Genomic DNA, 27,683 nt, shown 5'->3' on the forward strand with positions numbered 1-27,683 from the left:
GAGGTTCCCTGTAAGACAAGTTTTTTCACATTGCTAAAGAAAAGTCTGTAAATCTCTAACCCAGAGCAATACATCCAATAGAAAAAAAATCTCAGCAAGGCAGAGGACAGAGTTTATTTTCAGAAAGAAGTTGCTCATCTAGTCTTTGCTGTGTCTAACCCACATTTCTCCATATTACATACAATAATTCTGACAAAATCACAATAGATGGCTTGCTAAAGTCTATACAAAATTATGCCTATCGCCTATAAGAACCAATGTCTCCTGAGCATTGTTAAAGTTCACTAGTATTTTGTTTATTTTACATCAACTCTTGGGGTTTTCCAGGAGCTACCTTCAAACATGACTCTCCAATATAAGAGAAGGGACACCTGTGCATAGAAAAGGTAATAACAGAGGACATTTAAAAGGCAGGAGCAAAGGAGTAAAAAATAGAACATTCAATGTTGCTGGAATTTATTTGCTTAAATTAATGACTGTCGTTTGGGTTGACAGTAATCTAGTAAATCACATTATTGTTTATTTAACATTGATACAATTTTTTTATCAATGTTAAAGAAACAAAAAATGTGACTTTTTTTTTTTTTTTTTTTTTTTTTTTTTGGTCTTAATATGTTGCCCTGGCTGGATTTGAGCTCCTGGGCTCAACAGATCCTCCTACCTCTGCCTCCCAAAGTGCCGGGATTACATGGCATGCACCACTGCCTGGACACAATCATGTTATTTTTCAGTACTGAATTATAATTACTGGGTTGATCATATCATTCTTTCACTATTTTAAAAATCTGAAATCTGAATCCTTTGTCTTGAGACATACCAAGATAGCATGTTTGCACTAACACTGCAAATTGAATAAAGATACATTTATTTAGAAAATGTGCTCCTGCACTCCTCCCTTAAGGGGAGGAAGAAAATGACAACTTGTATCCAAATATAACATAGACCCCATAAATATATACAAGTATTACATATTCATAATAAAAAGTAAAATATTTTTTAAATAATTTTTACAAGAGTATAGTAACTGTCCCTTCTCCATCCCCATCATCAAATAAACAATGTTTTCAAACAGAGCTCTCCAAAATTATCAAATTAGCTTGGAACTGGAAACTAAAGGAATCAAAGGAAACTATTTGGTGTTATCTTATATTTTCACCATTATACCAACTAATCACAAAGACATTTCAGAAGCTGGAAAATACACATATATGTTAATTTTTTTAATGCATTTAAAATATTATTTCACTTTAAATTTCACTATTAACTTTTATTTTTCATTTAAAATTATCTGCTACCATTTATATTAGAACAATCTGCTTGATTTTTTTCAGTGTTCACGACTATATTTTTGAAATATTTAGCTTTGACTTTTGATTTTTATTTTGTAAATTTTGAGTGTTTTTAAAGAATATCAGTATCAATATATTTTAAAATGTTATTTTTTTTTCCCTACAGCAAACGTAAGTTGAAACAAAATGGAAATGTTACAGCTACTAATATCAGATGGCTGAACTCAGGAATGTGTAAGATAATACTGCTGGCATTTAATTCAGTCAGCCCCAAGAGATCTGAAAAGATTCTATGTCTTTATATTTAGAGTGCATCTCTTGTAGACAGGATATATTTGGGTCTTTAAAAAAAAAAAAATCCAAGTTGATAATCTCTGTCTTTTTAACCAAAAAGGATAATCCACTAACTTTTCATGCAATTACTAGTATGTTTGGATCTGGGTCTACTTTTTTTTTTTTTTTTTGAGATGGAGTCTCACTCTGTCACCCAGGCTACAGTGCAGTGGCGAAATCTCAGCTCACTGCAACCTCCGCCTCCTGGGTTCAAGCGATTCTCGTGCCTCAGCTTCCTGAGTAGCTGGGATTACAGGCACTTGTGAGCATGCCTAATTTTTGTATATTTAGTAGAAATGGGGTTTTGCCATGTTGGCCAGGCTGGTCTCGAACTCCTGACCTCAGGTGATCCACCAGCCTCAGCCTCCCAAAGTGCTGGGATTACAGGTGTGAGCCACCATGCCTGGCTGGATCTACTATTTTATTGCCTGTTTTTGATTTGTCTCCTCTGTGTTTGGTTCTGTTTCTCCTTTTCCTTTCCTTTTTTTTCTCCCTTTGAGACAAGGTTTCACTCCTGTCACCCAAGCTGGAGTACAATAGCACCATCTCAGCTCACTGCAACCTCCACCTCCTAGCAAGTTTTCTGCAATTCTTCTGCTGCCTCAGTTTCCCATGTAGCTGGGGCTACATGCGTGCGCCACTGCACCCAGCTAATTTTTGTATTTTGTGTAGAGATGGGGTTTTGCCATGTTGCCCAGGCTGGTCTCAAACTCCTGGGTTCAAGCACTCTTCTGCCTTGGCCACCCAAAGTGCTGGGATTACAGGCATGAGCCACTGTACCCAACCCCTCCTTTCCTTTTGTTAATAGTTTATATTCCTTAGAATATTTTATATTGAATATATTTGAATATTCAAATATTCCTTAGAATTACATTTTAATTTTCTATTGGCTTTTTAGCTATACTTCTTCGCATTTTTTTTTTTTTAACAATACGTCCTGGGGATTAGAATGTACATCCTTAACTTTCCACAAGCCATATAAAGTTAATATTGTACCACTTCACATAAAATGGTGAAATCTTGCAATGATACAGGATCCATATCCCCCACGTCAGGCCTTTATACTACAATTGTTTCATGTCTGTTTAATATAAACTCTGCAACACTGTATTGTAATTAGTTACAAATAGTCATATTATTATAAGTCATTTGCATTTACCCAAAGATTTACCATCTTCAAAGCAATTCCTTTCTCTTTGAGAAACCAGGTTTCCATCTGGTCCCATTTTCCTTTAGCCTGATGATTTTCCTTTTAGCATTTCCTGCAGTGCTGGTTTGACAGTGATTTATCTTAGTATGCTTTTATCTGAAAATGAAACTGTCTTCACCTTCATTCTTTTTTTTAAGAAATATATCTTTTGTTTCATAGAAAAGAGTAATAAGGAAAAGATTTCCTTCACAATAGCAACAACAATCATAAAATATGCAGAAATAAATAAGAATAAATGAGAGTATAAATTATATGAAGAAAACTATTGAACTCTACTTAGGAGTCTTTTCTACTTTATTAAGGTATAATTGACAAACAAAAATTATATATATTCTAAGTTCACCTTCATTCTGGAAGAGTATTTTTGATACATATAGAATTTCCGGTTGACAGGTTTTTTTTTGGTTTTTTTTTTTTCTTTTCAGTCCTTTAAAGCTGTTCTACTCTCTTCTGGCCTCCATGGCTTTTGATGAGAAATGTCAGCTGTTAATCAAATTTTTGTTTCTCTGCATGTACTTTTTCATTTTTACATTGTTGCCTTTAAGATTTGCTCTGTCTCTGGTTTTCAACAGTTCATCTCTAATATGTCTCAGCTTAGATGTCTTTGTGCTTATTCTGTTTGCTCTTGGTTGAGTAATTTGTGTCTACATATTTCTATCTTTCATGACATTTGGAAAATTTTGAGACATTATTTCTTCAAATATTTTTTCTGCTCCAGTTTCTCTTTCTTTTCCTTTTGGGACTCCAATTACATTGTATTGGACCTTTGATATTATCTAAAAGGTCTCTGGGTCTCTGTTCATTTTCTTTCTCAATCTTAGTCTGAGTTTTTCACCCTGGATAATTTCTATTCTTCTATCTTCCAGTTCATTTACTCTTTCTTCTGTCATCTCTAGTCAATTCTGGTTAATTCTGTCCAGTGAATCTTTTACTTCAGATACTGTATTTTTCAGTTCCTGAGTTTCAATTTGGCTCCTTTTTATCCTTTGCTTCTCCACTAAGATGGTCTTTTTAATCAGTACAATTGTGTGCGTATATGTGTGTATATGTGTGTGTATGTGTGCGCGCGCGTGTGTGTGTAATTTCATCGAGGACCAGTTGAATAGCCACTTTAAAACTTTTGTTTGCTAGTTCTAATATCTGGGTTATACTTGGGTCTGTCTCCGTTGATTTTCTTTTCTCTTGAAAATATTATTCATTTTACTATGTATTTGGGTAATTTTGAGTTACATTCCAGATGTTACAAAAATTTGTGCAGATTCTAAATTCTGTATTTCTCTGATGATTGTTATTTCTTTTGTTTAGCTAGTAATTACCTTGGCTAGACTTGAACTTTAAATTCTGATCTTGGGCCTAATTTCATCCAGCCTCAGTTCAGATCTTTTGCTTTAGCTACACTGGCCTGTGTGTATTAGACAAACATGCTCAGATCAGGGGTCGGTCAGAGACGTTGGTAGACAGAATTTGCAAATGCCCTCTCTGGTCCTTTCCCTTCCAAAATCCATTTCCTTTAACAGCCACAGTTTTCCTGACTTTTCTGTTTTCTGGTTTCCCTAGGACAGATAAATTGTCATTTTTCTACTAATACTCCTGTTGCCTCACATGCTACACAAAGTGTACTTGCTTAAAACCACAACAATGGAAACTCACTTTGTATAACACCCCTTCTCCCAGTCAGTACTTCCCCTGCCACCAGAATCTGTCTGCTTCCATTCACTCTTCAGTGTCTTCAGGTTGTTGCTTTTTCTATTATTTCTAGGTTTTAGAGTTGACTCCAGCATTATTGAATTCATCACATTGATTCTTCTCTCCCTGCCCCAGTTTATTGAAGTATAATATATGTACAGTAAGATTCACTTCATAATGATTTTTAAAGTATACTGAGTTTCAAATTAACTAGTCTGAACATAAATACACTCATGCATTAATAGTACTTTCATTGTGGTTTTGAAGAAGTAGAACACTATAAAAAGTTTTAAGTTTACCCAAGCAAAGAAATCTATTGATAGTTATGTGAGGCTTTCAAAAGCCTACATACTCTTAGTACATTCCTAAAGACCCTCATCATACTCTTAGTAAATTCCTAAATTGCATGTTATAAATAATAAGGCACTACAAAAACCTATAATACAAATTAGGAGGAGATACAACTAACCTTTTTTCCTGAGTTTGGACCTTTTTTCCTTGGTGAAATATTTTTAACAGAACTGCTCCTTTTGGGGACTGCAGTAGGTCCAGGTGGTTTAATTCGACCTGATCTCCTGACCTGCTGTGTTGGTAATATTAGAGTAGTTTTCTGTGGAGACTGCATTGAATGCTGGCTCGCTTCGGAAGGAGAAGACTCTGTTTTTGCTATATTCTTTACAATAGGAACTGAGGAAAAAATATAAAACATATTAAAGTAAATGACACAAGGTATTTTCTCCTTATGACTCAAAATAAGTTTTACTTGACCTTTAAAACCATTTCCAAAGGTCACTCACTGAAAACCACTTAAAACTAAAAGTACTATCTGAAATGAAGTTTTAGGTATCCTAAGATTTCATATTATCAGAAAATAGTTTAATTCTCCAGAAAAAATAAAGAGACTTTTATTAGAGGAATCAGTAACTTCAACTTAGCGTGGTAAAAATTTCTAGCAACTTACCTATTGGGAACTTCCCATATTTTTATGGGAAGCACAAAAAGGAGTCTCTCCTTCAGAATACACTATCCAATTATGTCACATATAGGAATCATCTCTCACATCAACATAGAAAAACAAAGCAAAGCAATTGCCTAGGGCTCCCACTTCATGTTTCAGAGGGCAGGGGCTCCCTTGCTCTTGACTTTTTTCAGATTTAATGAAGTATAATTGGTAAATAAAAATTATATATTTAAGGTTAATATACATTATGTCCCTATATGTATGTCTACTAATAAAGTTTTATATACTAAAATAGAGACTCTACATTAATGTTGTCATGGAAAGACCACAATCAGACCCAAGTGATTTGTAGCTACTAGTTTCCCTGTAGCCCAATTCAGTTTTAATATTCAAATAAAGGTTACCTGCCAGGTTAATTCTGTCCATGTTCACATTTAAGTAAAAAGAGATATGTTTAGTATTAATTCCTTGATAATTATTACAAATAAATGAATTTTACATAGTAAAAAGCACTAATGCTTTAAAAAGATATTTACAGGAAGAACAATGTAAGTGAAACATTTATACATCTATACAAAAATCAACTACTGTTATTTTGAGGGCTTCATTTTACAAGTCCAAACCAATCTGCTGCTTTGTTCCTCCCATACTCAAAGACGATGTACATGTAAATCTGACCCGCAATAGATAATACTACATCTTTTCTATGACCTTTTTATCTATCTTCTATCACTTACCAAACCAAGAGGAAGGAACAGCCTATCCTGAGCTGCCAGGGCAAAAAGAGGACCACTTCACTGCCAACATCACTTTCCCCCTCATTTACAAGTAGTTCACCTACTTACACTAGCCTCTTTTTTACCACATTGCCATCATCTACTTCATACTCCAGGCTCACTTCCACTTTTCTGAAAAAGTCCAGTAACCTAACACGCATTATTTCTTCATACATAGTCTCCCTGTCATCATCTTAAGGAATTTGACCATCATACTCTTGGATGCTTCATCATCCTGACCTTATCACTGGAGAGTTCAGCTCTTTCCTGAAATGGCTGGAGTTGGCAATTTCTGAAACTCTTCTATCTCTAAGACAACCAACCATGTCCCCTTTCTCCAATTTCAACTTCCTTACCTGTTATCTTTGCTGATACCCACTTCACATTCTCATTATGACATCTGATCAGGCTTTATATTCTCGTTATGATATCTATTCACAAGCCCATATTCCATTTTCATCCAATCCATTAGCTTTCTTCTGGCTTTGCTTTACTCCCTACTCAACCCGCACCCAACTGTCCACCTCCACCAAAAACCCCTAACTAGTATCCCTTCTTTTATCACCCTTTGGTCTTTGATCATGTCCAGAACGTCAGTCCCCATCTCTGAGTCACACTATCATCTGCTTTCTCTGGTCCTGAGCTATAGAACAAGGGTCAGCTATCTTTTTACAGGAAGGGTCAGATACTAAATATCTCATGCTTTGAAGGTCACATAAGGTCTCTGTCGTACATTCTTGTTTCTTTTTTCTTTTCTTTTTTTTTTTTTTTTTTTTTTTTGAGACAGAGTCTTGCTCTGTCACCCAGGCTGGAGTGCCGTGGCGGGATCTCAGCTCACTCAAGCTCCACCTCCCAGGTTCACGCCATTCTCCTGCCTCAGCCTCCCGAGTAGCTGGGACTACAGGCGCCTGCTACCACGCCCAGCTAATTTTTTGTATTTTGTAGAAGAGACAGGGTTTCACCATGTTAGCCAGGATGGTCTCAATCTCCTGACCTCGTGATCCGCCCGCCTTGGCCTCCCAGAGTGCTGGGATTACAGGCGTGAGCCAACACGCCTGGCCCTTTTTTGTTTCTTTGTTTGCTTATTTTTCTACAATCAATTAAGAATATAAAAAAAAAATTCTTAGCTTATAAGCTACATGAGCTGGATGTGGCCCTCAGGCTACTGTTTGCCAACTCCTGCTTTAGAACATTAAGATGCTACTAGTGTCTATAAAATCCATGCTAACCTCAACTGAGGAGTCACTGCTACAACTCACTGATTTCCAAGTATATTTCCATGGTAGAAGGCTTTTCCCTATTTAAGTTCCCATCTCCCTCTTTCTCTATTCCATTCAGAAAATGACCCAATCTTCTACTTTATGAGAAGATTAAAGGCTATCTTTTGGGGGGTAAACTTAAAAATCCCATTTCTCTGGCTGGGCGCAGTGGCTCACGCGTGTAATCCCAGCACTTTGTGAGGCTGAGGCAGGTGGATCACCTGAGGTCAGGAGTTCGAGACCAGTCTGAACAACATGTTGAAACCCCATTTCTACTAAATAGAAAAAATTAGCCAGGCATGGTGGCACATGTACTTCGGAGGCTGAGGCAGGAGAATCACTTGAAACCAGGAGGCAGAGGTTGCAGTGAGCCGAGAATGCGCCACTGCACTCCAGCCTGGACAAGAGTGAAACTCCATCTCAAAAATATATAAATATAAATAAAACCCCATTTCTCCATCTTAAAATACTTTTATTTTCAACCATTCTCTTGTTTTTCTCTTACAATGAATGAGAAGTTTTCTCTCTAGTTTTCGAAGTCCAATCTTTCATTTATATCTTAACAACATCTTCCTTTGGTTCCTACGGGACATTTTGGTTTTAATTATCTCTTCTCTCCTCAAGGTATTTGATCACTCAATCCCCAATTCCTTGCTGTCTCTTACAACTTTCACATATCCTTTATTTTGAAGTTACCTCCCTGTTTCTGATACACTTTCAAGCCCTTGAGTGAATTCCCTCTTTCCACTCACTACTATGAATAAAACATCAAGAAGAATTGCCTATACTTAACATTTCAATTTCCTTATTATTCCATTTCCTTAGCCCCTGTAATAAACTTTTCTTCCCCCAAACATATTTTAAAGAAATTATTTTCCAAGGTCATTAAGTGACCTCTTTTTAGTTACTGATATGGTTAGGCTTTGTGTCCCCACCCAAATCTCATCTTGAATTGTAATCCCCATAATCCCCACATGGCAAGGGAGAGACCAGGTGGAGGAAATTGAATCATGGAGGCAGTTTCCCCCATGCTGTTCTCGTGATAGTAAGAGAGTTCTCATGAGATCTGATAGTTTTATAAGGGGCTCTTCCCACTTCGCTCGGCACCTCTCTCCTTCCTGCCGCTTTGTGAAGAAGGTGCATTGCTTCCTCTTTGCCTTCCACCATGAATGTAAGTTTCCGGAGGCCTCTCCAGCCATGCTGAACTGTGAGTCAATTAAACCTCCTTTATAAATTATCCAGTTTTGGGCAGTTCCTTATAGCAGTATGAAAACAGACTAACAAAATTACTAAACCCAAATAAAACGTTCACTCTCTTGACCAATCTACTGATCTCTGCAGTTCTAGTTCCCAACTCTAAATATACAGAATGAAGAAGAGGAATAATTGAGCTCCAGATCTGGGTTCAAATTCCTGTGCCAGGTTGGTTTAAGACAGAACCTAGGAGTATAGGAGGTCCACAAAAAATACTGAATGAACAAATGAAAAATATTTTCAGCCTGCAAGTCAATACTATACCCCCAAAACTAGTATATTCTATATAAAATAAGCAGTTAAATTGTAGCAAATAAAACGGTAACTTTACAGAACATAGCAACTATAATGAAATCAATATTTGATCTAACTATTTTGGCATTTGAAAACTGAAGCTATAGTTTCAAATAGTCCCCTAAAATATATATATTTGTTCCATATTATAATAAAAACTATTTGATGTATGGCATATATGTATGTATGAGCAAAGTTTTTAAAAAGTACTATATATATATATATATATATATATATTCTTTTTTTTTTTTTGGAGACAGAGTCTCACTGTGTCACCCAGGCTGGAGTGCAGTGGCGCGATCTTGGCTCACTGCAACCTCCACCTCCCCGGTTCAACCAGTTCTCCTGCTTTAGCCTCCCAAGTAGCTGGGACTACAGGCACGTACCACCATGCCCGGCTGATTTTTGTACTTTTAGTAACAACTGGGTTTCATTATGTTAGCCAGGCTGGTCTCAAACTCCTGACCTCAGGCAATCCGCCCGCCTGGCCTCCCAAAGTGCTGGAATTACAGGTATAAGCCACCGAGCCCGGCCAAAAATTTTTAAAAATGAACAAAATTTCACTTTATAAAGCAGGCTTTTCAAATTCAAGGACTCAGTTTTTGGGGTTTTGTTTTTTGTTTGAGACAAGGTTTCACTCTGTCATCCAGTGCAGATGTGCAGGAGTGAAGTGATGTGATCATAGCTCACTGAAGCCTTGAACTCCTGGGCTCAAGTAATCTTCCCACCTCAGCCTCCTAAGGACTCGATTTTATTTATTGCCATATCCCCAGCACCTAGAATAAAATACTTTTTAAACCGATTTAACTAAAAAGGCAAGAGTAACCATTCAATATATTATACATCAAAATTAAACTCCCAGGAGCAATCATATAACATACATATAGATATACATACATATATACATACATGCACCATGCTGAAACTCTATTCAGTATTAAACTACTTGAAATAGAAAATGGATCTGTTTAAATAAGGTTAAAACTATATATAAAACTTCAAACTGTGTGTTCATAGTGGTCACAAAATGAATAAAAATCTTTTTGAAAAAGTTATGTGAAATATAAAGAAGGATATGCTACTCATCTTTAATAAAACTTTTATGTAAACAACTAACACAAAATTTACCTGGTTCTTCAGCTTATCTTCAGACAGAACAGAAAATGTCCGGGTAAGAAAAACATCCAAGAAATGATAATTATGGAATTGTGGAAATGAAAAATAAATTAACAAATCTTGGGAAACAATCTAGACGGCAAGGAGTAAAGCCAACAGGGGGCCTGGAAGCCTGGAATGAGGGAAACTAGAGAAAGAAAGGAGATAGGTGCCAATATTTACTGGCTACCCATTACATGCTAGGCACTTCAATATGTGTTATTGCATGAAATCCTCCCAAACATCCTATGAGGTAGATATTGTTTCCTCACTTTACACATGAGGAAACATAGGCTCTGTGATGTTAGGTAATTGTGCCAAGAGCACCCATTTGGTTAACAGAGTTTGCCTCCTAAGCTCATGCCTTTTCCAATATGCCACTCTGCTTTCTGTCCTCTAACAACAACAACAACAAAGCCCATCATCAAATTCACTCCCGAGTCAAGGTGCGTTTTTTTGTTTGTTTTTTGTTTTTTTTAATGACCCAAAGGACAACCTCGTGAACTCCTATGTGCTGTTTCACTATATAGTCAATAGTCAAGAGGTGCTCTCTGACAGGGAATCTTAGTTTAGAAAAAAAAAAAAAAATCAGATCAGATGTGAAAGCATGTTTATAATGAAAAATATTAACAAGCAGAGTAGCCCCCCCGCTTATCCATATATTTTGGGGGACACATTCTAAGACGCTCCCCCACCCCCCTGCCCAGTGGACGCCTGAAACTGCCGATAGTATCAAACCCCATATATACTATGTACGAATTTCTTTTCCCTTCTTTGCAATTTCATAGATAGAAGTTTTGTTCTTACTGTAGACCTTGGCAACCTAAGCATATGACTTTTGTCTTTCCTTATTCAGTCAAGAACTTTCACTTTTTTATTTAAAGGAAGCCTAGAGTTCATATACACTCAGCTGTGCCACCCAATGCCTCTGCTTGGAACTTTGCTCCCTGTCCCACAGAGCCCAGATTGCCACAAACTAATCAATCATGGGCAGCAATAAGAGCAAAGTGGAGGTAGGTCAGGTATAAACGCTGTGAGCTTCCTTCATTTGCTCCTGCTGCCATCCCATACCATAACACTGGCTTTCTTGACTGGCGTCTTCAGATACTGTTCTATTTCTTCTCTCCCTTCCCTCTACCTGTATCAGAAGAGCCACCCATCCCATCCCAGAGGCCAACCTTGCTTTGGGAATTAAACATTCATAACAGCCAAGTCTGCTTTTCCTCTGAAAATACCTTTTGAATACTCAAGGACTGTTACTGTCAGATAAGAGTGACTTTACCTCTCCATAAGCATAGTAGAAGTCTTTTACATGTATGTTTATCTCCTTATCTTCAGCAACAACAAAATATTCTTTAAGAACACCTCAAAGGCTGAGGAAAACTCTAGAAGGAAACCACAAGGGGTAGATACCAGTGGAAAGGAAAACAAGGAAGCATGGTCCTGGTACTTATCACAACAGGCATCTGGAAATCAGAAGCCAGCTGAACACTAAGAATTTTCTCAGAAGAGGTGGGGTAGAGATCACATGAACATGGGGCTCTGTTACCAATTGCTCTTTACAGCTGCTATTCCTTTCCCTGCTTCTCACTATCTATTGTAGGAACACTCGTTCCAGACTAATTAGGTTCAAATCCAGCTTTGCCACACAATACCTCCTATGAGATTTGGGGCAGATTATTTAAATTTTGCATGTGGCACATTTAATCAACAGCAGCACCACTCATATCACCATCCCTGTGTCTATTCCTATCCTCCTTTCCCAGGCCCTAAAGGTGTTCCTTGCCCTCTTCTATCAATGGATTAGAGACTGGGGAAGGTTTGTTGCCACTGCCTGACAAATGGAAGGAAAAAAGTTTCCTCCAAAGAAGGAAATCCTACTTACCTACACTCTCCCTAGCTAATACCTTCTCTACTTCCTTTTAAGACTAAGCTATTTTCTCATTTTTCAACTTGCTATAATAACATTTCCACAGATACCACCTTTTAGGGAACCTCTGTGTGTTAATATCACCAACAACTTCCCAACAGGTATTAACAATGGATGCCTCTTCCTGATCTTATTTGATTTTTAGCATTAGACACTTCTACCTTCTTTTTAAAACTCTTAAGTCTCACATAGCAACTCTTTCCTGAGTTCCCTCCTACTTCCGTCACTTTTCCAGTAGTGTTCCTCAGGACTGACTGCCTTCTCCCCATCCCCACCTCAGTTTTGAGTGCTCTAGTTCAGTCCCATTATTTCAGCTACTGCCTACAGTAATGATTACCAAATCATTCAATCGCATGCTCTCTTGTCTGCTCAAGTGCATGCATACTTGTGCACATGTTTGCCTACTCTCTCTCCCTCTCTCTAGCACAGGCCTCTTGCAAGTTCCAGAGATGTTTTCAATAGCCAACTAGATATCTACATAAGCATCCCAAATTCAACATTTCCAAAAGGAGAATTCATTGTGCTTATCCTAAATGCTCTATCTTGATGAATGACATTACCTATCTGAAGTCAGAAATCTTGAAGTCATCCTTGTATGCTTCCTCCCTCCACATGTCTAGCCAAGCCCACCTCCCAAGTATTTCCCAGATGTGTTCTTCATGCCTGTCAGTGACTTGATTCAGGACCTCATAATGATACAAACACGAGGCAGAGAAATTCTGGGAGGGTGGGTTCCCAGCAAGGGCCCTATCCTCAAGCCGAAAAGCTTGATACCACAGCCCAAAGTGAGAACTTATATCCCTGTTTTACTGCTCAAATGTTGCCTTTTGCAAAACCACCCATGGCCCACCTCACCCCCCATCCTGTGACCATAAAAGCCCCAGTCTCAGCTGGCAGAGTGAGGAGAAGTAGCTGGACCTCACAGACTTTGGTTGGACATCACAGAGAAGCGGCTTGACTTCAGAGGGACAGCTTGCCAGTGTAGCTTCAGGGGAGGATTGCCTTCCTACTCCATCCCCTTTTCAACTCCCCATCCCACTGAGAGCCACCTCCATCAGCAATAAAATCCCCCGCATTTACTATCCTTCAAATTCACTCATGCAACCTCATTCCTCCTGGATGCCGGACAAGAACTCAGGTGCCACGAGTGCAAGAGCAAAAGGCTGTCACACTGACCCTCTACTGAGTTGTTAACACTTCAGCCATCTGTGGACGGCAGAGCTAAAAGAGCACTGACTGTAACACTCCCTCTGGGGCTTCAGGGCTCACAGGTACCCCGCTAGATGCTGCCATGGGGCCCCCATGGAGTTCGCTCCTGCCAGCGCCCAAAAGTGCTCGCCCCGGCTCCTGCACCTGCTCACCTGTGTGTTCCCCTTCCCACAATGGGTAGAGTGTAGCAGGTCCAAGTGAGTGGAGTTTGCCCCTGCCGGCACCAAAGCAGCCAGCTAGTGCACTCCAGTTCCCACCCACGAAGGGGTCAGGGAAATATCCTGCTTCAATAACCTCTCACATAAGCTACAACATTAGCCTCTTAATTGCCATTCCAGGCTGCCCTTTCTGATCCATACTCTAGCCCATAAGCATTATCTTTAGAAAACACAAATTGTATGTCACTTTTCCACTTAAAACTCTTCAGTGATGCCACATTATCTACATGCTAAAATCTTAATTCCCTGGTCTGCTAAGACCCTCTACTATCTGCCCTCTGTGTATCTTCATAGCCCCATCTTTTTTCCCAGCTATCATTATAGATTCTGCCATAATCATCTGTGTAAACCAAAAAATAAAATTCTAAGCCCCACCCCCAACCACTGGAATGGACTTCTTCCTAGGATAGGGCACTTTAAAATTTAACCTGAAAGACTGGTTCAAGTCTGATGAGAAACAGGGGTCGGATATGCCTCATTATACCTTTCCAGCATTAATATCAACACAGACCTTTAGTCTGAAAAGAAACATTTACAATCTATTCTCTCTGAGGCCTGCTACCTGGAGGTTTCATCTACATGATAAAACTTGGTCTCTACAACCTCATATCACAACCCAGACATTTCTTCCTATTGATAACTCTTTCAACCAACTGCCAATTAGAAAAATTTTAACTCATTCAGTATGATATTGGTTGTGGGTTTGTCATAAATAGCTCTTATTGAGATACATCCCACTAATACCTAATTTATTGAGAGTTTTTAGCATGAAGGGCTGTTGAATTTTGTCAAAGGCCTTTTCTCCAACTATTGAGATAATCATGTGGCTTTTGTGTTTGGTTCTGTTTGTATGATGGATTACATTTCTGATTTGCATATGTTGAACCAGCCTTGCATCCCAGGGATGAAGACCACTTGATCATGGTGGATAAGCTTTTTGATGTGCTGCTGGATTGGTTTTGCCAGTATTTTATTGAGGATTTCTGCATTGATGTTCATCAGGGATATTAGTCTAAAATTCTCTTTTTTTGCTGTGTCTCTACCATGCTTTGGTATCAGGATGATGCTGGCCTCATAAAATGAGTTAGGGAGGATTCCCTCTTTTTCTATTGATTGGAATAGTTTCAGAAGGAATGGCACCAGCTCCTTTTTGTACCTCTGGTAGAATTCGGCTGTGAATCCATCTGGTCCTGGACTTTTTTTGGTTGGTAGGCTATTAATTATTGCCTCAATTTCACAGTCTGTTATTGGTCTATTCACAGGGATTCAACTTCTTCCTGGTTTAGTCTTGGGAGGGTATATGTGTCCAGGAATTTATCCATTTCTTCTAGATCTTCTAGTTTATTTGAATAGAAGTGTTTATAGTATTCTCTGACGGTAGTTTGTATTTCTTTGGGATCGGTGGTGATATCCCCTTCGTCATTTTTTTTTTGCGTCTATTTGATTCTTCTCTCTTTTCTTCTTTATTAGTCTTGCTAGCGGTCTATCAATTTTGTTGATCTTTTCAAAAAACCAACTCCTGGATTCATTGATTTTTTGGAGGGTTTTTTGTGTCTCTATCTCCTTCAGTTCTGCTCTGATCTTAGTTATTTCTTGCCTTCTGCTAGCTTTTGAATGTGTTTGCTCTTGCTTCTCTAGTTCTTTTAATTGTGATGTTAGGGTGTCAATTTTAGATCTTTCCTGCTTTCTCTTGTGGGCATTTAGTGCTATAAATTTCCCTCTACACACTGCTTTAAATGTGTCCCAGAGATTCTGGTATGCTGTGTCTTTGTTCTCATTGGTTTCAGAGAACATCTTTATTTCTGCCTTCATTTCGTTATGTACCCAGTACTCAGGAGCAAGTATGTACTCAGGAGCAAGTTGTTCAGTTTCCATGTAATTGAGTGGTTTTGATTGAGTTTCTTAATCCTGAGTTCTAGTTTGATCACACTGTGGTCTGAGAGACAGTTTGTTATAATTTCTGTTCTTTTACATTTGCTGAGGAGTGCTTTACTTCCAACTATGTGGTCAATTTTGGAATAAGTGCGATGTGGTGCTGAGAAGAATGTATATTCTGCTGATTTGGGGTGGAGAGTTCTGTAGATGTCTATTAGGTCTGCTTGGTGCAGAGCTGAGTTCAAGTCCTGGATATCCTTGTTAACTTTCTGCCTCGTGGATCTGTCTAATGTTGACAGTGGGGTGTTAAAGTCTCCCATTATTATTGTGTGGGACTCTAAGTCTCTTTGTAGGTCTCTAAAGACTTGTTTTATGAATCTGGGTGATCCTGTATTGGATGCATATATATTTAGGATAGTTAGCTCTTCTTGTTGAATTGATCCCTTTATCATTATCCCTTTACCTTCTTTGTCTCTTTTGATCTTTGTTTGTTTAAAGTCTGTTTTATCAGAGACTAGTATTGCAACCCCTGCTTTTGTTTGTTTTCCATTTGCTTGGTAGATCTTCCTCCATCCCTTTATTTTGAGCCTATGTTTGTCTCTGCACGTGAGATGGGTCTCCTGAATACAGCACACTGATGGGTCTTGACTCTTTATCCAATTTGCCAGTCTCTGCCTTTTAATTGGAGCATTTAGCCAATTTACATTTAAGGTTAATATTGTTATGTGTGAATTTGATCCTGTCATTATGATGTTAGCTGGTTATTTTGCTCGTTAGTTGATGCAGTTTCTTCCTAGCATCGATGGTCTTTACAATTTGGCAAACTGGAACAATTTGAAAACTGGCACAAGATAGGGATGCCCTCTCTCACTACTCCTATTCAACACAGTGTTGGAAGTTCTGGCCAGGGCAATCAGGCAGGAGAAAGAAATAAAGGGTATTCAATTAGGAAAAGAAGTCAAATTGTCCCTGTTTGCAGATGACATGATTGTATGTTTAGAAAACCCCATCGTCTCAGCCCAAAATCTCCTTAAGCTGATAAGCAATTTCAGTAAAGTCTCAGGATACAAAATTAATGTGCAAAAATCACAAGCATTCCTATACACCAGTAACAGACAAACAGAGAGCCAAATCATGAGTGAACTCCCATTCACAATTGCTTCAAAGAGAATAAAATACCTAGGAATCCAACTTACAAGGGATGTGAAGGACCTCTTCAAGGAGAATTACAAACCACTGCTCAAAGAAATAAAAGAGGACACAAACAAATGGAAGAACATTCCATGCTCATGGATAGGAAGAATCAATATTGTGAAAATGGCCATACTGCCCAAGGTAATTTATAGATTCAATGCCATCCCCATCAAGCTACCAATGACTTTCTTCACAGAATTGGAAAAAACTACTCTAAAGTTCATATGGAACCAAAAAAGAGTCCGCATTGCCAAGACAATCCTAAGCCAAAAGAACAAAGCTGGAGGCATCAGCTACCTGACTTCAAACTATACCACAAGGCTACAGTAACCAAAACAGCGTGGCACTGGTACCAAAACAGAGATATAGACCAATGGAACAGAACAGAGCCCTCAGAAATAGCATCACACATCTACAACCATCTGATCTTTGACAAACCTGACAAAAATAAGAAATGGGGAAAGGATTCCCTGTTTAATAAATGGTGCTGGGAAAACTGGCTAGCCATATGTAGAAAGCTGAAACTGGATCCCTTCCTTACACCTTACACAAAAATTAATTCAAGATGGATTAAAGACTTAAATGTCAGACCTAAAACCATAAAATCCCTAGAAAAAAACCTAGGCAATACCATTCAGGACACAGGCATGGGCAATGACTTCATGTCTAACACACCAAAAGTAACAGCAACAAAAGCCAAAATTGAGAAATGGAATCTAATTAAACTAAAAAGCTTCTGCACAGCAAAAGAAACTACCACCAGAGAGGACAGGCAACCTACAGAATGGGAGAAAATTTTTGCAATCTACTCATCTGACAAAGGGCTAATATCCAGAATCTACAAAGAACTTAAACAAATTTACGAGAAAAAATCAAACAACCCCATCAAAAAGCAGGCAAAGGATATGAACAGACACTTCTCAAAAGAAGACATTTATGCAGCCAACAGGCACATGAAAAAATGCTCATCACTGGTCATTAGAGAAATGCAAATCAAAACCACAATGAGATACCATCTCACACCAGTTAGAATGGCGATCATTAAAAAGTCAGGAAACAACAGGTGCTGGAGAGGATGTGGAGAAATAGGAACACTTTTACACTGTTGGTGGGACTGTAAACTAGTTCAACCATTGTGGAAGACAGTGTGGCGATTCCTTAGGGATCTAGAATTAGAAACACCATTTGACCCAGCCATCCCATTACTGGCTATATACCCAAAGGATTATAAATCATGCTGCTATAAAGACACATGCACACGTATGTTTATTGTGGCACTATTCACAATAGCAAAGACTTGGGATCAACCCAAATGTCCATCAATGATAGACTGGATTAAGAAAATGTGGCACGTATACACCATGGAATACTATGCAGTCATAAAAAAGGGTGAGTTCATGTCCTTTGTAGGGACATGGATGAAGCTGGAAACCATCATTCTCAGCAAACTACCACAAGGACAGAAAACCAAACATCACATGTTCTCACTCATAGGTAGGAACTGAACAATGAGAACACCTGGACACAGGGTGGGGAACACCACACTCCAGGGCCTGTCGTGGGGGGAGGGAGGAGGGATAGCATTAGGAGATATACCTAATGTAAATGACGAGTTAATGGGTGCAGCACACCAACATGGCACATGTCTACATATGTAACAAACCTGTACATTGTGCACATGTACCCTAGAACTTAAAGTATAATAATAATAATTAAAAAAAAATTAACTCTATGACCTGGAAGTCCCCCGACCTTCAAGCTGTCCCACCTTTCTGGACCAAACCAACGTATTTCTTAAATGTATTTCATTGCAGTTTCATGTCTCCCTAAAATGTATAAAACCAAGCTGCACCCCAACCACCTTGGGCACATGTTCTCAGGATCTCCTGGGGGCTGTGTCATAGGCCAAGGTCACTCATATTTGGCTCAGAATAAATCTCTTCAAATATTTTAGAGAATTTAACTTTTCATCAACATCTGCTCAGTCTTCCATTCTCACTCTTTCTGCCTTCACAGAGATCGATTCTCTTTTCAGGAAAGGCCTTCCCTTCCTTGTTGTCAATGGCTAAACTATTACATATTCTTCAAAATTCTGCTCAACTACCAGCTCTGTAAAATTCTAGCAATAAGTTACTCAGGCAAACATAGGACCATGATGTTCACACAGCACACATACTGTATGTATTTATCTCTATTGGCATAGACCTTGTAAGAGCTTGTCTTTATTTACATATATCTATCTGTCCCACCATACTGTGAGTTCCCTTAGGAGAAGGAACTATGTTAAGTTCCACTGTTACCTCTCAAATACCTGGTCTAGGGCCTACCATATAATGTGCATCCAATAAATGTTTGCTGAATTAATGACTTTTTAAAATTCAAGTTTTGTCTCTGATCTTATATTATCATAGAAACAATTCAGGGTGTTTATGCATTAAATTGACTACTATAGCTTGATCGTAACATTTTACCATTTTCTTGGCAAAAGTAAGCTTCAAATACTCATCAACCAACTTAATTTCTAGAATATATTCAAAACGGAAGGAAAAACTGCAAATTTAGGTACCACTTCATACTCACTAGGATGGCTATAATAAAAAAGATGAAAAATAACAACTGTTGGCAAGGATGTGGAGAAATCAGGACCCTTGTACACTGCTAGTGAGAATGTAAAGTGGTGCAGCTGCTGTGAACAACAGTTTAGCAGCCAGGCGTAGTGGCTCACGCCTGTAATCCCAGCACTTTGGGAGGCCAAGGCAGGCAGATCACCTGAGGTCAGAAGTTCGAGACCAGCCTGGCCAACAGAAATCCCATCTCTACTAAAAACACAAAAATCAGCCAGGCGTGGTGGCACACACCTATAGTCCCAACTATTCGGGAGCCTGAGGCATGACAATTGCTTAAACCCAGGAAGCGGAGGTTGCAGTGAGCCAAGATTGCACCACTGCACTAAAGCCTGGGTGACAGAGCGAAACTCCGTCTCAAGAAGAAAAAAAAAAACAGTTTGGCAGTTCTTCAAAAAAGTTAAATTACCATATGACCCACCAATTCCACTCCTAGGTACAGATCCCAAAGAACTGAAAAACGTACTCATGTATACACACACACACACACACATATACACACACACATATACATACATATATATACATATATACACACACATACATACATATACACACACACATATTCACACATATACATATACATACATATATACACACACATATACATATACATACATACACACACACATATATATTCACACATATACATATATATACACACATATACATATACATACATATACACACACACACACCCGTGTTCATAGCAGCACTATTCACGGTAGCCAAAAGGTGGAAAAGGCCTAGATGTCCATCATCGGAGAAACGGATAAGCAAACTGTGACATATCCATACAAAGGAATAGTATTCGGTCATAAAAAGGAATGAAGTACTAATATATGCTACAACATGTATAAACCTTGAAGGCATTATGCTAAGTGAAAGACACAAAAGGTCACACCTTGTATGATTCCATTTACACAAACTATTAATATCTAGAATAGGTAAATCCATTGAGAGAGAATATAGATTGGTGATTAACAAGGGCAAGGGGGAGAAAGAAATGGGGAGCAACTGTTTAATGGGTACAGGGTTTCCTTTTAAGGTGATAAAAATGTTTCAGAATAAAATGGAGGTGATGGTAGCACAACATAGTGAATGTACTAAATGCCCTTGAATTGTTCGTTTTAAAATGGCTAAATTTTGTGTTATGTGAATTTCACTGCAAAAAAACAAAACAAAACCAAAAAAAACCTTAGGATAAAAACAAGGAAGAAAATTTGTTTCTGTTTTTGTTTGAGACAGGGTTCTCACTCTGTCACCCAGGCTGGAGTGCAGGGGTGTGATCATGGCTCACTGCAGCCTCGATTTCCTAGGCTCAAGAGATCCTCCCACTTCAGCCTCTCAAGTAGCTGGGACTACAGGCATGCACCACCACACCTGGCTAATTTTTTTATTTTTTGAAGAGACAGAGTTTCACCATGTTGCCCAGGCTGGTCTCAACCTCCTGGCCTCAAGCAATCCACCCACCTCGGCCTCCCAAAGTGCTGGGATTATAGGTATGAGCCACCATGCCAGGTCAGGAAGGAAATCTGCATACCTCAAATGTGCCGGAGACTCAGAATATAGTATTAAAATTTGTCTTTACAACTTTGTGAAGTAAGTATCATCTCTATTTTAAATATGAATAAACAGAGGCTCAGCAAGATAAGTAACCACCCAACCCAGTATCACACATTAGTCTAGAAGTGGTAGAACTAGGATTCAAATTCAGAACTGTCTTACCCAAAAGCTCATGCTCTTTGTTTAAACTGGGTACTATTTTTAATTAATGAGGAGGGAAATGAAAAGAGATCTTTTAATCAAAATATTTTCTTCTATAAACACAATACAGAATTAAATATTTTGGTTAAATATGTTTTTCAGGTTCAAATTTGAGGGAGCTTACATAGAAACCACAAAAAAAAATTTAAGTAGCACAGAAAATAAGTATCAATATGCCCTTCCTTAATAATCCAGTGTTGAGAGGAGAGAAGATGGCCAACTAGACACAGCAGGAAATGCCGTTCCCACCGAGAGAGACCAAATTACCTGGGTGTGGTAGCTCACACCTGTAATCCCAGCACTTTGGGAAGCCCAGGCGGGAGGATCACTTGAGCTCTGGAGTTCAAGACCAGCCTGGGCAACATGGTAAAACCCCATCTCTACAAAAATTAGCCAGATGTGGTGGCACACGCCAGTAGTCCCAGCTACTTAGGAGGCTGAGGTGAGAGGATCACTTGAGCTTGGGAGGCAGAGATTGCAGTGAGCTGAGATCATGCCACTGCACTCTAGCCTGGGCAACAGAGCAAGGCCCTATTTCAAAATTAAATAAACAAATAAATAATAAAAGAGAGAGAGACCAAATTAGCAACCAAAGCACCATAATTTGGGCAGATCTTTGGGGAGAAAACACCAAAAGTGAATGGATAGGCACCACTGAAGCAAAGGCTGAAGAGGGAGGAAGCTGGGAACGCTGCACAGGGTACCCGAATGCAAGGCTAGCTCCCAGCCCTGAACAGCTCCTGGGAAAGGGGTGAGTAAAAGAACTGAAGGGCAACTCACTCTTGCCACGGACCTCTGTGATTTTAGCTACAGAGGACCCTGCATCCCCCATGAACATGTGAGTTGGCAGGGGGATCTCCCTGGGAAGGAGGCAGAAACAGGCCTTTGGATGGTGCAGAGCCCAGGAGGTTTTATGTGCTGCGCAGCTCTGGCAGGCAGCAGCCACAGACACCCAGTTGATCTCTGAGCCAAGAGAGAGCTGGGCCAGCTTCCCCATGGGACTGGAGCAGGCCTGCTCTGCAAGCCCTTCTGCCCACCAGCCCCTCCCAGGCCCAATGCCTAGCTACCCTGCAGGAGCAGGTGCACAGCACAGCCCCTGCAGCCCAGCCTGAGTGCCTTGTTGCAACTGATTACTTTCCTAGCAACCAAGAAGCACATCAGATCTCCCAGCACAGATGGAATCTGACCAGGAGCCACGGAAAGTTCCAGTTCCTTCAGGGCTGCAGCCTGCAACTAGGGAATATGTAGCCAAGATCTGTGGCTGCCACTCGAGGAGAGGAGGGGCCCCCATCCTCAGAGCCCTGAGAGGGGCAAGACATGTAGGTTCCTGAGCCAGGGCAGGAGCAGGGTGTGCCTCACTTGGAGGGCGGGTCCAGAAGGGGCGTGTTATATTTCTCCACTGCAACCCCTGCCCGACGGGACACCATAACCTGGAAAACCTAACAAAAGAATCACAGGCACAACAACAGTCATCAGAGGGGGCTCCCCCGAGGCCCAGGGGCAGACCTGGGGAGGGGACCATTTCTCTTCCTCTGTACCCCACTATAGAGCACGCCTGTGGACACGACGAAGTACAAAAGTGTGGATGGGTATTAACCTAACTACCTACAGCTATTACTGTCAAGTGCCATCTACTGGATCACAGCACAAACTACAAAACCAAAAATCATTGGGCTTATATACCTACAAATCAAATGTAAGAATTCACCTACACATAAAGATTCTGCACAGGTCACTGGCCCCCTGAAAGCATCCAGAAATGAAGCCAATGGACTGTACTCAACTTACACCATAGTTAAAGGAACACCAACCCTCCTAGATGAGAAAGAATCAGCACAATAACTTTGGCAATTCAAAAAGCCAGAGTGTCCTCTTTACCTCCAAAAGAGTCTACTAGCTCCCCAGCAATGGTTCTTAATCAGTCTGAAATGACAGACACAGAATTCAGAATCTAATATGCAAGGAAGCTCATCAAGACTCAAGAGAAAGCTGAAACCCAATCCAAAAAATCCAGTAAAACAATGTGAGAGGTGAAAGACAAAATAGCCATTTTAAGAAAGAACCAAACTGAACTTCTAGAACTGAAAAACTCACTACAAGAATGACAAAGACAAGACCTAACCATCTGTTGTCCTCAAGAGACCCATCTTATATGTAACAACACACATAGGCTCAAAGTAAAAGAATGGAGATCTATCACATACTAGAACATATTCCAGTTCTTTGGATCAACTCAGGCAAAAAGAAAGAAAAAATGATTTTAAAAACGAACAAAACCTCTGAGAAATATGGGATTATGCAAAGAGACCAAATCTATGACTCACTGGCATTTCTGAGAGAGGAGAATAAGCAACTTGGAAAATATATTTGATGATACGGTCCATGAAAATTTCCCTAATCTCACTAAAGAGGCTGACATGCAAACAGAAGAAATACAAAGAACACCAGCTAGATGGTCAAGACAATCATCCCCAAAGCAGGTAGTTATGATTCACCAAGGTCAATACAAAAGAAAAAAATTTACAGGCAGCCAGAAATAAGGGTCAAGTCATGTACAGAGGAAATCCCATCAGACTATCAGTAGACCCCTCAGCAGAAATCTTACAAGCCACAAGATATCGGGAGCCTATTTTCAGTGTCCTTAAAGAAAAGAAATTCCAACCAAGAATTTCATACCCCACCAAACGAAGCTTCATGCATGAGGGAGAAATAAAATCCTTGTCAGACAAGCAAATGCTGAGAGAATGCATTTCAACTAGACCAGCCTTACAACAGATCCTTAAGGGAGTGGGAAACATGAAATTGAAAGAATGACACCTGCTACCACAAAAACCCATTTAAGCACACAGCCCACAGGCACTATAAAGCAAGTATGCAATTAAGTCTACATAACAACCAGCTAACAACACAATGACAGGATCAAAATCATACATATCAGTACTAACCTTGAATGTAAATGGGCTAAACACTCCACTTAAAAGACACAGAATGACAAACTGAATACAAAAACAAGACCTAACCATCTGTTGTCCTCAAGAGACCCATCTTATATGTAACAACACACATAGGCTCAAAGTAAAAGAATGGAGATCTATTACACAAACAGAAAACAAAAAAGAACAGGAGTCACTATTCTTATATCAGATAAAATAGTCTTTAAATCAATAAAAAATAAGATAATGAAGATAATTATATAATGATAAAGGGTACAATCCAACAAGAAGTCTTAACTATCCTAAATATATATGCACCCAACATTGGAGCACCCAGATTCATAAAACAAGTTCTTCCTGGCCTATGAAAAGACTTAGACAACCACACAATAATACTGAGAGACTTCAACACCTCACTGACAGCGTTAGATCATTGAAGCAGAAAACTAATAAAGAAATTCTAGACTTAAACTCAACACTTGACAAACTAGACCTAAAAGACATCTACAGAACACTCCACCCAACAACCACAGAATATATACTCTTCTCATCTGCACACAGAACATATTCTAAAATCGACCACATGCTCAGTCATAAAGCAAGTCTCGATAAAACTAAAAAAAAAAAACTGAAATCATACCAAGCACATTCTTGGGCCACAGTGCAATAAAAACAGAAATCACTACCAACATCTCTCAAAACTACATAAATACATGGAAATTAAACAACTTGCTCCTGAATAACTCCTGGGTGAACACCAAAATTAAGGCTGAAATCAAAACATTCTTTAAAACTAATAAAAATAGGGAAACAACTTACCAAAATCTCTGGGATGCAGTTAAAACAGTGTTAAAAGGAAAGTTGATGATGCCTTCATCAACAAGTTACAAAGATCTCAAATTAAAAATCTAACTTTGGGCCAAGCACAGTGGCTCTCGCCTGTAGTCCCAGCACTTTGGGAGGCCAAGGCAGGTGGATTGCCTGAGGTCAGAAGCTCGAGACCAGCCTGGCCAACATGGCGAAACCCCATCTCTACTAGAAATACAAAAATTAGCTGGGCATGGTGGCAGGTGCCTGTAATCCCAGCTGCTCGGGAGGCTGAGGCATAAGAATCACTTGAACCTGGGAGGCGGAGGTTGCAGTGAGCCGAGATCGCACCACTGCATTCCAGCCTGGGGGATAGAGCGAGACTGTCTCAAAAAAAAAAAAAAATCTAACTTTGCACCTAAAGGAACTTGGGGGAAAAAAAAAAAACCCAAAGCTAGCAGAAAAAAGAAATAACTAAAATTAAAGGCGAATTTAATAAAAGTGAGATGCAGGCTGGGTGCTGTGGCTCACACCTGTAATCCCAACACTTTGGAAGGCTGAGGTGGGTGGACCACCTGAGGTCAGGAGTTCGAGACCAGCCCGACCAACATGGAGAAACCTCATCTCTACGAAAAATACAAAATTAGCTGGGCATGGTGGCGTGCACCTGTAATCCCAGCTACTTGGGAGGCTGGGGCAGGAGAATCACTTGAATCCAGGAGGCAGAGGTTGCAGTGAGCTGAGATCATGCCATTGCACTCCAGCCTGGGCAACAAGAGTGAAACTCCATCTTAAAAAAAAAAAAAAAAAAAACTGAGATGCAAAAATCTATACAAAAGATCAAGGAAACCAAGAGTTTGTTCCTTACAAAAATAAACATGATTGATAGACCACTAGCTAGGTTAACAAAGAAAAAAAAAAGAGAAAATAGAAATAAGTACAATCAGAAATGATGAGGATGACATTACAATTAATCCCACAGAAATATAAAAGATCCTCAGAGAATACTATGAACAACTCTATGCAAGGCCAGGCGTGGTGGCTCACACTGGTAATCCCAGCACTTTGGGAGGCCAAGGTAAGCGGATTGCTTGAATCCAGGAGTTCAAGACCAGCCAGGACAACATGGTAAAACCCTGTCTCTATTAACAATACAAAAATTAGCCAAGCATAGTAGCACACACCTGTAATTCCAGCTACTCGTGGGGCTGAGGCGGGAGGATCACTTGAGCCCAGGAAGTTGAGGTTACAGTAAGCCAAGATCACACCATTGCACTCCGGCCTGGGTGACAAAGTGAGACCCTATCTCAAACAAACAAACAAAACCAACAAAACTCTACACACACAAATTGGAAAATCTAGAGGAAATGGATAAATTCCTGGGAACAAACAATCGCCCAAGACTGAATCAGGAAGAGACTGGAACCCTGACTAGACCAATATCATGCTCTGAAATTGAATCAGTAATAAAAAACCCTCCAACCAAAAGAAGCCCTGGAACAAATGAATTCACAGCCAAATTCCATCAGACATACAAAGAAGAGCTGGTACCAATCCTACTGAAACTATTCCAAAAACCTGAGGAGGAAGGACTCCTCCTTAACTCATTCTATGAAGCTGGCATCATTAGCCTAACCAAAATCTGGCAGAGACATGACAAAGGAAAAAAACAAAACAAAACAAAACAAAAAAACAAAAAACTTCAGGCCAGTATCCCTGATGAACATAGAGGCAAATATCCTCAACAAAATACTAGCAAACTGAATCCAGCAGCACATCAAAAAGTTAATTCACCACGATCAAGCAGGCTTTATTCCTGGGATGCAAGGTTGGTTCAACATACACAAATCAATAAATGTGATCCAACACACAAACAGAATTAAAAGCAAAAAACACATAATCATCTCAATAGATGCAGAAAAAGCTTTCAATAAAATCCAACATCTCTTCACAATAAAAACCCTCAATAGACAGGGCTTCAAACAAAAATACCTCAAAATAATAAGAGCCATCTATGACAAACCCACAGCCAACATCATACTAAATGGGCAAAAGCTGGAACCATTCCCCTTGAGAACTGGAACAAGCCAAGGATGCCCACTCTCACCACTTCTATTCAACATAGTACTGGAAGTTCTAGCCAGAACAGTCAGAAATAAAAAGCATCCAAACAGGAAAAGAAAAAGTCAAACTATCTCTCTTCAGTGATGATATGTTCTATACCTAGGAAACCCTGATGACTGCCAAAAGGCTAGTAGAACTGATACATTATTTTAGCAAGGTTTCAGGATACAAAAGTCAATGCGGAAAAATCAGTAACATTTCTACATACCAATAATATCCAGCCTTAGAGTCAAATCAAGAACACAATCCCATTTACAACAGCCACAAAGAAAATGAAATATCTAGATACAGGTAACCAAGAAGGTGAAAGATCTCTATAAGGAGAACTACAAAACACTGCAGAAAGAATTAGAGATCACACAAATAGATGATAAAATATCCCATACTCATGGACTGGAAGACTCGATATCATTAAAACAGCCATATTGTGTAAGGCAATTTAGAGATTCAACACTATTGCTAACAAACTATTAAAGTCATTCTTCACAAGATTAGAAAAAAACTATTCTAAAATTCATACGGAACCAAAGAAGAGCCCAAATAACCAAAGCAATCCTACACAAAAAAGAACAAAGCCAGAGGTATCAAACTACCCAACTTTAAACTATACTATAAGCATGGTACTGGTACAAAAACAGACAGACCAATAGAACAGAACAGAAAATCCAGAAATAAAGCCATATAACCTACAACCACCTGATCTTGTACAAGACCAACAAAAACAAACAATGGAGAAAGGACTCCCTAATTCAATAAATGGTGCTGGGACAAGTGACTAGCCATAT

The 27,683-nt window shown here is 39.3% G+C and overlaps 1 protein-coding gene across 2 annotated transcripts in view; it reads right to left on the reverse strand.

Moving 5' to 3' along the window:
* Positions 1 to 27,683, reverse strand: part of SCML2 (Scm polycomb group protein like 2) — a 118,567-nt gene that overhangs the window by 21,518 nt on the left and 69,366 nt on the right. For both annotated transcript variants that reach the window (XM_050775221.1, XM_050775222.1), the window contains exon 8: positions 4,988 to 5,205. In XM_050775221.1, coding sequence (XP_050631178.1) covers positions 4,988 to 5,205 — 218 coding nt within the window. The remainder of the gene's footprint in view (positions 1 to 4,987; positions 5,206 to 27,683) is intronic.

The sequence above is a fragment of the Macaca thibetana genome, chromosome X (assembly GCF_024542745.1).
Source record: "Macaca thibetana thibetana isolate TM-01 chromosome X, ASM2454274v1, whole genome shotgun sequence".
Taxonomy (NCBI): Eukaryota; Metazoa; Chordata; class Mammalia; order Primates; family Cercopithecidae; genus Macaca; species Macaca thibetana.